This window comes from Macaca thibetana, chromosome 11 (genome assembly GCF_024542745.1).
Source record: "Macaca thibetana thibetana isolate TM-01 chromosome 11, ASM2454274v1, whole genome shotgun sequence".
Taxonomy (NCBI): Eukaryota; Metazoa; Chordata; class Mammalia; order Primates; family Cercopithecidae; genus Macaca; species Macaca thibetana.
The window spans coordinates 18,915,801-18,930,560 of NC_065588.1; the positions used below are offsets into that span (position 1 = coordinate 18,915,801).

At 35.8% G+C, this 14,760-nt stretch overlaps 2 protein-coding genes across 4 annotated transcripts in view; one reads left to right on the plus strand and one right to left on the minus strand.

Annotated features, from left to right (window-relative positions):
* PLCZ1 (phospholipase C zeta 1) overlaps positions 1-13,224 on the minus strand; it is a 53,640-nt gene extending 40,416 nt beyond the window's left edge. Inside the window, exons 1-3 of one of the 3 annotated variants that reach the window (XM_050746814.1) lie at positions 12,781-13,079; positions 12,534-12,684; positions 11,379-11,500 (exon numbers count right to left, since the gene is read on the minus strand). In XM_050746814.1, coding sequence (XP_050602771.1) covers positions 11,379-11,500; positions 12,534-12,546 — 135 coding nt within the window. In that variant the 5' untranslated portion in view covers positions 12,547-12,684; positions 12,781-13,079. Of the gene's footprint in view, positions 1-11,378; positions 11,501-12,533; positions 12,685-12,780; positions 13,080-13,109 lie in introns of those variants that run through there. The other 2 variants (XM_050746815.1, XM_050746816.1) reach the window with 2 other exon arrangements.
* Positions 13,225-13,245: 21 nt separating this feature from the next.
* Positions 13,246-14,366, plus strand: CAPZA3 (capping actin protein of muscle Z-line subunit alpha 3). The gene has a single exon (XM_050746817.1). It carries the CDS (start codon positions 13,447-13,449, stop codon positions 14,344-14,346), a length of 900 nt encoding a protein of 299 aa, XP_050602774.1. The 5' UTR covers positions 13,246-13,446; the 3' UTR covers positions 14,347-14,366.
* Positions 14,367-14,760: the final 394 nt, after the last annotated feature.

Consider the following 14,760-nt stretch of genomic DNA (forward strand, 5'->3'; position numbering starts at 1 on the left):
AGTGAGAGTTGTATCACTGAAGAGGGGAAGATCTAATTTTAGTAGAAAGAGAATGGAAAGGGAAAGCAACAAGGAGCAAGTAACAATGGGAAAGAAAAATAGGACATGGCAGCCTCATGATCAAGGGAAGCAGGGAGAAGAAAAGCAATAAGAAAGAAGGTGCAATTTGAGTGCTGAGGCACGTGATAGCAGCTCAGACTGCCAATGTACTAGACTCCCCTATAAGAGAAAACTGAAGTGCAAAAATCTTAGGTAAATTGTCCCCAGCCACACAGGTAGACCAGGATTTTTAACTAACTATAAGACCACCCAGAGGAGCAGTTGGAAGAAAAAAAGTGCATATACCATTACACAGATTAACAATATATATGCAGAAATAAATTCTGTAACATGCAAATCTGACCATCTCAACTCCCTCTTAAAGTTCTCACGGCACCTCCTTTGTCTTCACGACAAAACCCCAACTGTATTGTGTAGCATCCAAGGCTATCTAAAATGTCATGGATGATTTCTGCTCTTATCTTTTTCCTCCTTGCACCTCATACTTCAGGTGCTCTGAATTAGTTTTAGCACAGATACCAAACCATCTCTTGCTATGGTACAGATATTTGTTTGTTTGTTTGTTTGTTTGTTTTTTCTTTCTGGAATATCCTTCTTTCTATTTAAATTACCAATTTCTACTAATCCTTGAAAAAGTGTCACCCACTCTAGAAATCTTCCTAGGTCCTCTGTATCTCCTCCCCATGTTACATTAAAATATCCCTTCTCTGAGTTCTTAGAAGGTTGGAATGACAGCCCTTTTCTATATTCATTCTAGAATTGCCTCAGACAGTGAGTTTGTCATTTGTTTCTTGTATCCTCAGGACCTAAAAAAGTGCCTGCCTGACTGGAGATATTCAGAATGTGGCCTACCACCCAGTTTTATGAATCTGATGAAATAAGTGCATTTAGACAATAATTAGATAAAGGAGTTAAGTATCTCCCTAGACTTAAGGAGGATAGGAAAAGAGATTTAAAAATGCATATTCCAGAAGATATGCAAAATCTCAGTTCCCACCTCAGGGTTCACTACCACCTTTAAAATGTTTCATATTAATCATTAAAAGTACAACATATAATAAGAGAAATCATTTTTCTCCTCTTTAAAAAATGTTCCTTAAGTGGTTATTCTTTGCAAAGCATTACAAAAAGCACTTTCCCAAACAATTCATTCACTGTCTTATATATTCAGAAATACACCATATACTTAAAGACCGTGCACATCATGAAGGTAGATATTTTATTCCTTTTATTCCCAATGCTTACTACTGGACCTACCTAGAGTAGGAGCTTAATTACTATATGTTTAAATGAATGATTGAATAAACAAGGAAAAAAGAATACAAAATAATTCTATTGACTGTCATTCTGGTACACTTTCAGAAAACAGAATGAAGGCTTTCCATGTTGTCACCATCTTCCATTTCCAATGCTCAGTTTGCTAGTAAAAATATGAAATGTTATTTAAAATAAATAATGTGATGAGAAAGCTGATTTATCAAGACAGAATTGACTTTTAATGTAAGATACAGCATTTTAAAGTTGGTTGTATCTAAAATTATACAAAAAATAAAGCCTAAATACATTCAAATTATATTACAGGAAATGACAGGACTTGCCACTTTCTTTTTTCCCAGACTCTGACACTAGTTTCAATTGTTTGACAATTTTGTCTTTTTCCTTTTCTTCTTCCCTTTCCTCTTTACCAAATATATGAGTCAGATAGTATACTGGGTAATAAGGATGTAAAAGTAGCATATTGTCAGTGCCCTCTGGAAGCAGATAGTCTAAAAAAAGAAAGTAGGCATGGAAGTGTATAGCTGCCGAAATATAAACTTTGTAGCGGAGCACACTGGCTCACACCTGTAACCCCCAAGCTTTGGGAAGTCAAGGTGGGAGGAGCACTTGAGGTCAAGAGTTTGAGACCACCCTGGGCAACATAATGAGACCCTGTCTCTAAATGTAAAAAAAAAAAAAAAAAAAATTAGCCAGGTGCATTTGTGCATGCCTGTAGTCCCAGCTCCTCTGGAGGCTGAGGCAGGAGGATCCCTTGAGCCCAGGAGTCCAGGGCTAGAGTGAGCTATAATCACACCACTGTACTCTGGCCTGGGTGACAGAGCAAGACTTTGTCTCTAATTTTTTTTTTAATTTTAAAAATAAAATAAATTTTATAGATAATAGACACAATAAGGAAAGTTGGACAATTCTTCCTGGAGTGTCAAAGGAGAATCTTTATAGAAAAAGTGATCCTGGAGCTAAATCTTCAGAGATGAGAAGGAAGATATTTGCCTAAATTAGGGAGGAAAGGGGCTAATTCTATTTGTTAAGATCAGAGCAAATGAAGGTACAAAGTACAAAACAGAAGAGTGTAATTGGAGAGAATGTTAATGAAGCTGCAGGAGCAGATAAGGCAGGAGGCACAGCTGAATCCCAGGGGTCCTCAGAAGCCGCAGTGAGAAACTTAGACTTCTTTGGAAAGAATAAAGAGTTATTGACTAGTTTTAAGAGAGAAATCACATAGATTTTTGTTCTAGAAAGATTACTCTGGCAGCAGTGTAGAAGGTAGATGTTGGGATTTAAAACAAACCAATCTGTAGGATTTTTCCAACTTTGATGTACATATGAGTCACCTTGGGACTTGTTGAAATGCAATCAGCTTCATTTCTGGTCTGACGACCACAATAAGTAGTAAGTAGTTCAAGACAATTGACATGGTGTAGCAAGTATATGAACCTAAAAAGATAGGGTCAGAAGAAGAATCTGAAAATCTCTTCAATTTCTGCTTAGATAACTGAGAGAACGGTGCTGCTATCACCAAGCAAAGAAATAGAGGAAGAAAGACAGTTTAAAAGGGAAAGATGAGTTTCACTTTAAACATATTAAATTTGAAGTACATCTGAGACAACATCTAAGCAGAGACAGCCAGTAGGCAAATGGTTGTGGGTTAGGGATAGAGGAAAACAATAAGCTATAGAAGAAAGTACAATAATAACTTTGGAGTTAGACAGACCCAGACATGAGTTTCTATTGTTATGTGAGATATGAAGAAATTATATCAACATTCTTGTGCTCAATATCCTTATGTGTAAAAAGAAGGTAACAATAACTTCCTTGTATGTTTTTAATAAAATGAGTGCCAAACCTAATCAGTGTCTACATTATGGCAGATGATGAATAAATGGTGCCATTTACATTTCTTTGAAGTTCAGGATAGAAAACCTGGAACTTATTCCTATTTAAGAAGTAACCATTGAGAGTCAATAAGATAGCTCAGGAAAAGTTTGTAATGTAAAAATAAAGGATATAAAGAGCTCAACTTTAAGAGGAGAGTAGAAGGAATGGTCACACGACAGAAGGAGAAGGACTGGTCACAAATTTTAAGAGAAAATTGGGAGAGAATGATGTCATAGAAGTTAGAACAAGGAAATTTTTTAAAAAGAGGGATAAGTGAAATGCACAGAGAAACTAACCAGTGGATTTAACATTTTTGACCTAAAAAGATCTTCGAGATAGGTATGAAAGCAAAACGGATTGCAATGGATCATTGAACAAGTGCAGAAAGAAATGTAAAGGATTCTTTTGGTTTATCTGTTAAAACAGAGAATGTAACATTAGAAGAGAATATGGTGCTATTTATTTTCTAGATGAGACTTTTTAAAAGTTTACATTGTGGAGGACCAACTAAGGTAAGAAACCATAAACTTGAGGTGGAACCAAACAGAATATAAGGGGCTGAGTTGATTCCAGGTAGGGCAGAATCAGTAGAGAAATAATTTCTCTCTTTCTGAACACTAGCTTCCAATCCATTCTAACTAGTGCCGTGTTATTTATCCTAAAATATGTAATATTTCTTTACTCAGGAATTTTCAGTGAGTACCCCTTGCCTACAAAAGGAAGTATAATTTCCATGGTCTACTGTTCAAGGTTTCCATCGTCTGGCTATAACTGTCATTTGCAACTATTTCTTACCACTTCCTTTCATGCATCCTGTACTCCAGTCATATTTGATTACTTTTTATTCTCCATGCACTCTTTCCACATACTCCATACATACTGCTTCTTATTTAAGGTCCAGCAAGAATGCCACTTCCATCATGGCATCTTCTATAAAAGCCCAAATTAAATAGAGTCCCTTCTCAGATTCCCTGCTAGTATTACCCATGAGATATATTATAAGCTACTTATAAAACAGTAATTTCTGCATTCCTTTTTCTGCCCTTAAAAGAGAGATAACACTTTATTCACTTTTTACAATTCACAGTTTCCTACAGAGTGTCAGCACATACTATAGATTTAATAGTGGCTATTAATTCCTTAGAGAATTGGAAGACTCAGGGCAAATCCTATAAAAACATTTCTGAAATTACAAAGGATACTATTTCTTACTCAGCCAACAATCAAAAGTGTAATCCAACACTCATACTATGTATTGAAATAACATATATTTCCTATAAAATATTTTAAATGCTATAAACACTATTGTATGATAAAAGCGATAGTCTTTTTTAGTAAAGGGGTTTTAAAAATCTTAGAGAATTGCTGCTCAAACCATGAATCAATAATTAATCTTGTAGAAAGAAGTTTCGAATATATTGCCAGGATCATAAAGTTTTATTTTCTTTACTCAAATTTATAATAAAATGTCACCTTGTAAGAAAATAAACTCATGTCAGAATTTACGTCAGCTACTTAGAAAATGAACAAATGTAATTCAATTGTGTATACTTAACTGATGCAGTGTCTACATATATTTATTGAGCACTTACTTTGTTCATGCCTGGTACTAGGTACATTCATATATAATATCTTTTTTAATATCCACAACAATCATGTGAGATAGCTATGTTAGTAGTCCCATTCTATGGATTAAGAAATTTGCACAGGGAGACTTTTAATTTGCCAAGTAGTAAACAACTAGGATGTCTTTGAGCCAAGAATCTCTTTTTTTTTTTTTTTTTTTTTGAGACAGAGTCTCGCTCTGTTGCCCAGGCTGGAGTGCAATGGCCAGATCTCAGCTCACTGCAAGCTCTGCCTCCCAGGTTTACGCCATTCTCCTGCCTCAGCCTTCCGAGTAGCTGGGACTACAGGCGCCCGCCACCTCACCAGGCTAGTTTTTTGTATTTTTTTAGTAGAAACAGGGTTTCAATGTGTTAGCCAGGATGGTCTCCATCTCCTGACCTCATGATCCACCCATCTCAGCCTCCCAAAGTGCTGGGATTACAGGCTTGAGCCACCGCGCCCGGCCTGAGCCAAGAATCTCTAGTGCTCTGAGAGACTAGAAGATTTTGATCACCAAAGATTGATTAGGACTCATTTTATTTACTCTGGGAAAAGGTGCATCCATAAAGTGAGAAAAAATTAGCAACAAGAGTTGAAGTAAGTGAGCTGAATGTGTAAGAAGCTTAATCTTCAACTATCCATAAAATACAGTTAACCAATACACCTTCCCTAAGGATTCTACTTAATCAACATGTTAATGCTTACATGGCAATTTAGCCTAGGCGACAAAGTTTTAAATTAGTGGTTCTAGAATTATGTTAATAGATAAGAATAGTTTATCATGATTATCAGCCTTGTATAAGTAATTTATGCTTCTAAAGTACTTACAGTTATTTTAAGGAGGTTTTTGAAGTATTCTTAGCAAACCCTGCCTCTCTAATTTTTATAATTAATATTATTTTCATAGCCACTCCAAAAAGGCTTTGCTAAACAATAGATCTTCAGGCCTGCTCATGTCCATAATCATACATTTCAATTAGTGAGCCATTTCTGTACTTTAACAATGGTCGAGCATCCTATGTAATGCTTTTAAATATGGCATGTATTTTACTAAATTTCACTTCAGATATCTCTGCCCTGAAGATAACATAAAGAAACCTGATAATCACTGAATAATATTTACAACATTTCACGTGTGATACAGATTTCAATATATTACTATTTTTATTTTGTCTTTAATGCAAATTTTATTAAATCGGGAAGCAATAGCTTTTCTCCCTTTGGAAGATACTACCGGAGGAAAAATCCTGCATGTAAAGATTTTCATAAAAACTTGTGTTCTTTGAATGTGGTATTAGTCATGAATTGATTAAAATTCTGATACTTTATGGCCACACGTACTGCTTGGATTCAGAGAAACAGTTCTGCAACTTTTGTTTTCACTGGGGTGTCCTGAGAAGCACGGCTTTTCTTTTTTAACCTCCTCTTTGTGCTTTGTAAACTTGAGGGCTAAATCTTCTTGAGAGAAGTGGTTGTTGGAAGACAGTTCTCCATAGGTCTCTCGTGTTTCTGTGTGTTTTCTGAGCAGAGGTATTGATTGCTTTTCTTCCATACTAGATTTTCAAGGACATTTGTATAGCGAACAGCTTTGGTAAAGATAGAGTCCCCTTCCAGAGAAAAAAAGCAGTTTTGTTTACTGTTCCCTATAATAATGACAATGACAATCTACAGGGCAAAGATCAAGTAGGCCTACTGCCCACCATAAAAGGCCCGAGTTCCTTAACCTTAAGGTAACTGTTCTATAACCCAACCCACTGTGCATCACTTGTTCCTCTTCATACCACACCTCAAAAACTGGGGCTTGGGGAAATAACATCAAAATGCTAATACTCTGACAACTGTCATTTCTGTGAGTAATAAGCTGTCTTTTTTTTTTTTTTTTTTTTTTGACCCACAAGCCTGCTTCCACCAACTTCCACGGAGCTACATCAGGCCAATTTGTTAGCTTGCAAGGAGGGTAAAATGTCAGATCTTTCCCAGTTTGTGTAACCAATAACAACTTCAACACAGATTGTGTCATCTGAGTACTCACGTTCAAAAAACAAAATCATACTCAGGATTTTAATGTTCCTAATGATCTGGATTGGCCAGTCTAGATTTCTTGCCTGATTCTCCAAGAAATTTGACATCTTCCTAGTACAAAATTCAGCTAACGTGGCTTTTCCTAATCTTGTTAATGATCCTTCCTTCTGTCATCTAGTGACAGAATTGAGCCAGGTTTCCCTCCTACTAGTTCTTCAAACAAAGATAATTTTTGGATGATTTTCTCTTGGGGAATAAGTGAAATAACAGATGTTTTCAGATTATATATTCCTTCTTGATTTTTTAAATCAATTTATGGAGGTATAATTGACACACAGAAAGTATACATATTTAATGTATACAACTTGATGAGTTTGGAGATAAGTATACAGCCATGAATTTATCAACACAATCTATGCCACAAACATATCCATTCCTTCCAAAAGTTTCCTTCTGCCCTCTTTATTATTTTTTCCCCATAGGGTCTCGCTTTGACACCCAGGCTAGAGTGCAGCGGCACCATCACAGCTCACTGCAGCCTCTATCTCCTGAGCTCAAAGGATCCCTCCACCTCAGCATCCCAAGTAGCCCAAGTAGCTGGGCCCACAGGCACACACCACCAGGTCCAGCTAATATTTGGTATTTTTTGTAGAGACAAGGTTTCACCACGTTGTACAGACTGGTCTCAAACTCGTGAGGTCAGGCGATCTGCCCACCTCAGCTTCCCGAAGTGCTGGAATTACAGGCGTGAGCCACCACACCTGGACCCTCTTTATTACTTTTGTGTGTGATAAGAATACTCAATCTAAGATCTACCCTCTTACAATTTTAAATATGCAACACAGTGTTATTTATCACGGGTACAATGCTGTTCAGTAGCACACTGGGACAAACTATACCCTTTGACTAACACTCCCTTGTTTTCCCCTCCCTCAGCCCTGGTAACTATCATTCAACTCTCTCCTTCTATAAGTTTGACTGTTTTAGATTCCTCACATAAGTGGTGTCATGCACTATTTGTCCTTCTGTGTCTGGCTTATTTCCCTTAATATAATGTCTTCTAGTTTTATCCATGTTGTCACAAATAACAAGATATTCTTTAGTTTTTCAGGATAAGTAATATTTCATTGTATGTACGTACCATATTTTCTTTATTCATTCATAATGGACAGACTGCTTGCATATCTTGGCTATTGTAAAATAATCCTGCAATATATATGGGAGTACAAATATCTCTTGATTTCAATTCCTTTGGGTATATACCCAGAAATAGGATTGCTGGATTATATGGCAGTTCTATTTTTAATTTTTGTGGAACCTCCATATTGTTTTCCACAGTGGTTGTACCAGTTTGCATTCACCCCAATAGTATATAAGAGTTCCCTTTTCTCCATATTCCTGCCAACACTTTTCTATTATACTTTTTATAATAATCATTCTAACAGGTATGAGGTGATATCTCATGTGGTTTGATTTGCATTTCCCTGATGATTAGTGATGTTGAGCACCTATTTATATACCTGTTGGCCATTTGTATAGCTTCTTTAGGGAAATGTCTATACAATCTCTTTGCACGTTTTCTAATCAGGTTACTTGGGGTTTTTATTCTATTGAGTTCTGGGATTCAATTTTGGATACTATTCCTTTATCAGATAGATATGTGGTTTGCAAATATTTTCTTTTATTCTGTAAATTGCTTTTACATTTTTGTTGATTATTTCTTTTGTTGTGCAATAGCCACTTTGTTTCATGTAATCCCACTTTTCTATTTTTAGACAAGTTTTTGTTACCTGTCTTTGTTACTATCCCTTTGGAGTCATATCTAAGAAATTCTTGCCAAGCCCAATGTCAAAAAGCTTTTTTCCTATTTTCTTCTATGAGTTTCATAGTTTCAGGTCTTAAGTTTAAGTCTTTAATGGACTTTGAGTTGATTTTTGAGTATAGGATAAGGTCAGAGTCCAATTTCATTTTTTACATGTAAATATCCAGTTTTCCCAGTGCCATTTATTGAAAAGACTACTCTTTTCCTCACTGTGTATTTTAGTACCTTTGCAGAAGATCAGTTGACTATATATAAAGGGGTTTATTTCTGGGCCCTCTATTATGTTCCTTTGGTCTATATATTTGTTTTTATGCCCCTACCATACTGCCTCAATTACTACAGTATTTTAAACAGATTTGGAAACCAAAAATTGTGATGCCTCCACCTTTATATTTCTTTTTTAAAGATTGGTTTTGGTTATTCAGGGTCTTTTTTGGTTCCAATAGGAATTTTAGGATTGTTTCTTCTGTTCCTATAAAAACAAAACAAAAATGTCATTGGGATTTTAGTAGGGATTACATTGAATCTGTAGATCACCTTGGGTAGTACGGATATATTAACATGGGATGTTTTTCTGTTTATTTGTAACTTTTAAAGTTTGTTTCATCAATGGTTTACAGTTTTGGCGTGCCAGTTTTTCACTTCCTTGGTTAAATTTATTCTTAAGCATTGTATATTTTTTAATGCTAATGTAAGTGAAAATGTTTTCTTGATTTCTTTTTGGATAGTTCAGAGTTAATGAATTTAAATGCAACAAATTTTTACATACTAATTTTGTATCTTGCAACTTTACTGAATTTAATAGTTCTAGCAGTTGTTTTTGTTGTTGTTGTTTTGTTTTTTTGTTTTGAGGACTCTCGCTCTGTTGCCCAGGCTGAAGTGCAGTGGCACGATCTCAGCTCACTGAAACCTCTGCCTCCCAGGTTCAAGTAATTCTCATGACTCAGCCTCCTGAGTAACTAGAATTACAGGCATGCACCACCAAGCCTGGCTAATTTTTGTATTTTTAGTAGAGATGGGGTTTCACCACATTGGCCAGGCTGGCCTTGAACTCCTGACCTCAGGTAATCCATCCACCTCAGCCTCCCAAAGTACTATGATTACAGGCATGAGCCACAACACCTGGCCTTCTGGTTGTTTGTTGACAAAATCTTCAGAAGTTTCTACATGTAAGATTGTGCCATCAGTGAATAGAGATAATTTTGCTTTTGCCATTCTAGTGTAATTGCCTTTTATTTTCATTTCTTGACTAATTACTTTGGCTAGGATTTCCAGTACCATCTAGAGCAGAAGTGGTGAGAGTGGGCATCCTTGCCTTTTCCTAGATCTTAGAAAAATTTTTTTCAGTTTATTTTATGTGATATTAGCTGTAGGCTTTTCATATATGGACTTTATTATGTTAAGTTCCTTTTATACTCAATTTATTGAGAGTTATCATGAAAGGGAGTTAAATTTTGTCAAATGCTTTTTCTATGTTTTTGAGATAATCATGTGATTTTTATACTCCATTGTGTTGAGGTGGTATATTACATTGATTGATTTCTGTATGTTGAGCCATGCTTGCATGCCAGGGACACATATTATTTGGTCATGGAATATGATCCTTTTAAAGTGCTATAAATTTGGTTTGCTATTATTTTGTCAGGCAATTTTGCATCTATGTTCATCAGCAATATTGGCCTAAAGTTTTGTTTTCTTGTGGTGTCTTTGTTCAGCTTTGGTATCAGGATGATGTTGACCTTATAAATAAAACTGGAAGTGTTCCCTTTTCAATTTTTTAGAAGCATTTCAGAAGGATTGGTATTAATTCTTCTTGAAATCTTTGGTAGAATTCACCTGTGAAGTCATTTGGTCCTGGACTTTTCTTCGTTGGGCAGTTTTTGATTACTAATTAAGTCTTCAAATAGGGTGTCACTATGTTACCCAGGCTGATCTCAAACTCCTAGCCCCAAGTGATCCTCCCACCTTGGCCTCTCAAAGCACTGGGATTACAGGCATGAATCACTGCACCCAGCCTCTCAATCTCCTTTTTGCTACTGGTCTCTTTAACCTTTCTAGTTCTTCTTGGTTCAATCTTGATGGGTTGTATGTTTCTTCAAATTTCTCTTTTTTTCTAGATTGTTCAAATTTATGGTATATGATTGCTCATAACAGTCCCTATGTGTTTTTCATTTTTGTGAAATCTGTTGTAATGTCTCCACTTTCATTTCTGATTTTATTTATTTGAGTCCTCTCTCTTTTTGTCATACTCTTACTAAGTATTTGTCAATTTTATTTAACTTTTCAAAAAAACAAGTCTCAATTTCCTCAATTTCTTCTAATTTTTTTCTTTTCTATTTTAGTTATTTCTGTGCTAATCTGTATTATTTCCTCCCTTCTGCTAAATTTCGGCTTATTCACCACTGATTCTATAAATCACTAACATCTAATACAGTTACCGTTATTATTTAGATGTAGTTAGACATCCAATCCTAGGTTTAATGCTAGCATTTCTGTATTCTCAGGAAATTATTCTAAACTGATTTCCTGGTATTATTTCAGATTTTCTCAACAACTAATTTTACCTTCTACCGAAATGCTCTCCATCTTGATTGTAAATATAGTTAGTATAGTTAATTGTTTTTCTTCTTAAGAGACTAACCTTTATATGACATTTACTCACATTGGATTAAGTTCCTCCTAGGATAGGATAGGCAGGGGGTGGATATCATCTTACCTTAAATATCCGTTTCACATGAATATAACTGCACCGAATATCTAATTTTTCAAGTAACCTCTGAGTTTTTTCTAGATTAATTTTTCCACCTCTAAAGTCATCCTGAATCTTCGACAAAAACCATGTAGAAAGCACAAAAAGTTAAGGAAATTCTCATAGAAAGGCACTGAGTATTTAAAATTCCTAAAGAAACATTTGATTTACTGTACTTATTTTTATTTTTAAAGAATATGCTTAAAGTAAGTTATAGGATAATTGTATGATAAATAATATTTTTTAAAAAAAATTAAGTAGTTACTATGCTATAGAAAAGGTATGAAAGGGTATACCACAATAAAAATACAAAAAAAGAATTAAAGTTAAAATTTGAGAATTAAAGTCATTACTTAGAAAATACATTAAAACATTATTACAATCCATTGCTTGAAGGCATGAAGTTGGGAGGCAACCAGACTTCAAGATCATCTCTCACCTGATCTCTCTGTTTTAGTTCTCTAATCCAGAAAGGTGATCATATTAACCCTGAATCTTAAGGAAGGTGGAAGCATTAGATGAATTCCTAATATGTCACTGAACACGGTTTCTGCTACTTAGTGTTCAATAAATAGTAACCATGACTGATAAAGTTATTATTACTACATTAGTCAAATGCCCAGCTATACACACACTCAAGACAGTAACATTTTAAGTACCATCAAAAAGCATCAAAAATACCATGGTAAGTGTATATTTGGTATGAAAGAGAAAACAAAAAAAAAATGTTTAAAGCTTACTTATCATAGATAAACTACAAAAGTTAGGACACTTCCATTTGAAAAACTAAGATCGAAATGAGATAATGACAATTATCACCAAAATTATAAAAGATATAGGTAAAAATTGTGCAAAACTACTCAGTTTCAGATTGTTAAAATGTATTGAGATCTCCTTAAATTTAATAGTTATGACTTAATAGAATAAATAAAGCTCATTTTCTTGTAAGAAAAAGATACCAGAATGTAAGGAAAGTTAGAAAAGCTCAGAACAGACATCGAACAAGCAGTTCAGCTTAAATGAAGAGGATTTAAATTCAGAACTCTTCGAAAAGAATAACAGCATCAAGTAAAGAGGATAATCAGGAGAAAGAAGAGGGGCAGAAAGAAGCTCTCAATGGATATTTCATTTCCATAGTTTCATGACCTGTAGAGCCGTTTCTCCTCACTTAGAAGTCTTTCCCCAATAGGTGCTGTTACGGGTTCCAAATACAATTAACTCTGCCCCTTTGCAGAAAATAATTTCTTGATACTCCTCAGCTGTTACCACTTTTCTAGGGAGAAAGCAGAGAACACACAGTGGTTTGTCGCCTTTGTTCTTTGAAGCTAGCTCACACTTCACCGTAGAAACAATAAGCAAGATGTAGTACCTGCACTACCCTGCCCTTGAAACTGTTTGGCTTCTTACATTCTGACCATCTCCAAACCCACAATATTTGAAAATGCAGCTTTCCCTGATGTCTGGCATTTTTCCATGAACTGCCATTGTATCTCATTTTATTTTTTACTATTTTGTTTAAACCCCTCGAAGCTTTCATCACAATGTAATGTGCTTCCAGTGGGTTTGGGTGGCTGCTCTGAGAGCCTGAGTATAAATCAACACCATTGTGATTCCTGAAGTTGCAAAGTGCTGTCACTCTTGAAACTTTGGGCTGCTTCTCTAGATCCCTGACAACATATAATGCACACAGAGACACACCACTTTCGAAGAAGACTGTTCAGGAGGCTAAGTTCTTAAAATCTTCAAAATAGGTATAGCTGGTTGGCTGGGCACCACACTGTCAGGTGACTGTCATTTTTTCCTTTTGGTCTGAATACCCATTGTGATATCATCAGAGGTTCCACACTTCACAAGGAAAGCTTCTTATGACCTCATCGGGAGGCTCAGACCTTCCTAGACTGCCTGCTTTCATGGGTAGACACAATAACCTTCAGCTTCAATGTTAACACCTTGATGGGAAAGGTGTCTCATGGAATGTTTTCTTATCCTTTGAACACTCTTCATTTCAGAAGCTTTGCTTCTGTTGCAACCAAACATGACACTTAGCGTGCTCAGCAGGAAGGACAAGGAAAGAGTAATTCGCAGACTGTTATTACAGGCACCTCCAGGGGAATTTGTAAATGCCTTTGATGATCTCTGTCTGCTTATCCGTGATGAAAAACTTATGCACCATCAAGGTGAGTGTGCAGGCCACCAACACTGCCAAAAATATTCTGTACCACTCTGCATCGATGGAAATCCAGTACTCTTGTCTCACCACAATGTAATGGGCGACTACCGATTTTTTGACCATCAAAGCAAACTTTCTTTCAGATATGACCTGCTTCAAAATCAGCTGAAAGACATCCAAAGTCACGGTATCATTCGGAATGAGACAGAATATCTGAGAGTTGTTGTTCTGTGCGCCTTAAAACTGTATGTGAATGACCACTATCCAAAAGGAAATTGCAACGTGCTGAGGAAAACTGTCAAAAGTAAGGAGTACTTGATAGCTTGCATTGAAGATCACAACTATGAAACAGGAGAGTGCTGGAATGGACTTTGGAAATCTAAATGGATTTTCCAAGTTAACCCATTTCTAACCCAAGTAACAGGAAGAATATTTGTGCAAGCTCACTTCTTCAGGTGTGTCAACCTTCATATTGAAATATCCAAGGACCTGAAAGAAAGCTTGGAAATAGTTAACCAAGCTCAACTGGCTCTAAGTTTTGCAAGGCTTGTGGAAGAGCAAGAGAACAAATTTCAAGCTGCAGTCTTGGAAGAATTACAGGAGTTATCCAATGAAGCCCTGAGAAAAATTCTACGAAGGGATCTTCCAGTGACCCGCACTCTTATTGACTGGCAGAGAATACTCTCTGACTTGAATCTGGTGATGTATCCTAAATTAGGATATGTCATTTATTCAAGAAGTGTGTTGTGCAACTGGATAATATAAAGAATTGCTCCTGGTAACTATCTTGATTTGTCTCGTTTGTGTTTCTGGGGAATGGTTATTTTCCTAAAATTGAGCAATCTGTGGAGATGTCTCTCACTTACCCAATGCAAATTTAAATGGGAAAAGTGTAACAAGTAATTTTACTCGGGGAATATTTATGAATAATGCAAGAAAGTGTAAAGTAACTGTGTTTCATGGTGGTGACCATCATAAAGACCAAGACATTTGTTAGAAACTAAAATAGTTTTATAGAATATGGGATTCCAGAAATAATAGAGAGGTGGCCAGGGTTAAGGCTGTGTGTGTGTATGTGTGTGTGTGTGTGTGTGTATGTGTGTGTGTGAGAGAGAGAGAGAGAAAGAGAGAGAGAGACTTTTGACTTTGTTTTGAACTGAAAAGGTATACAAATGAATA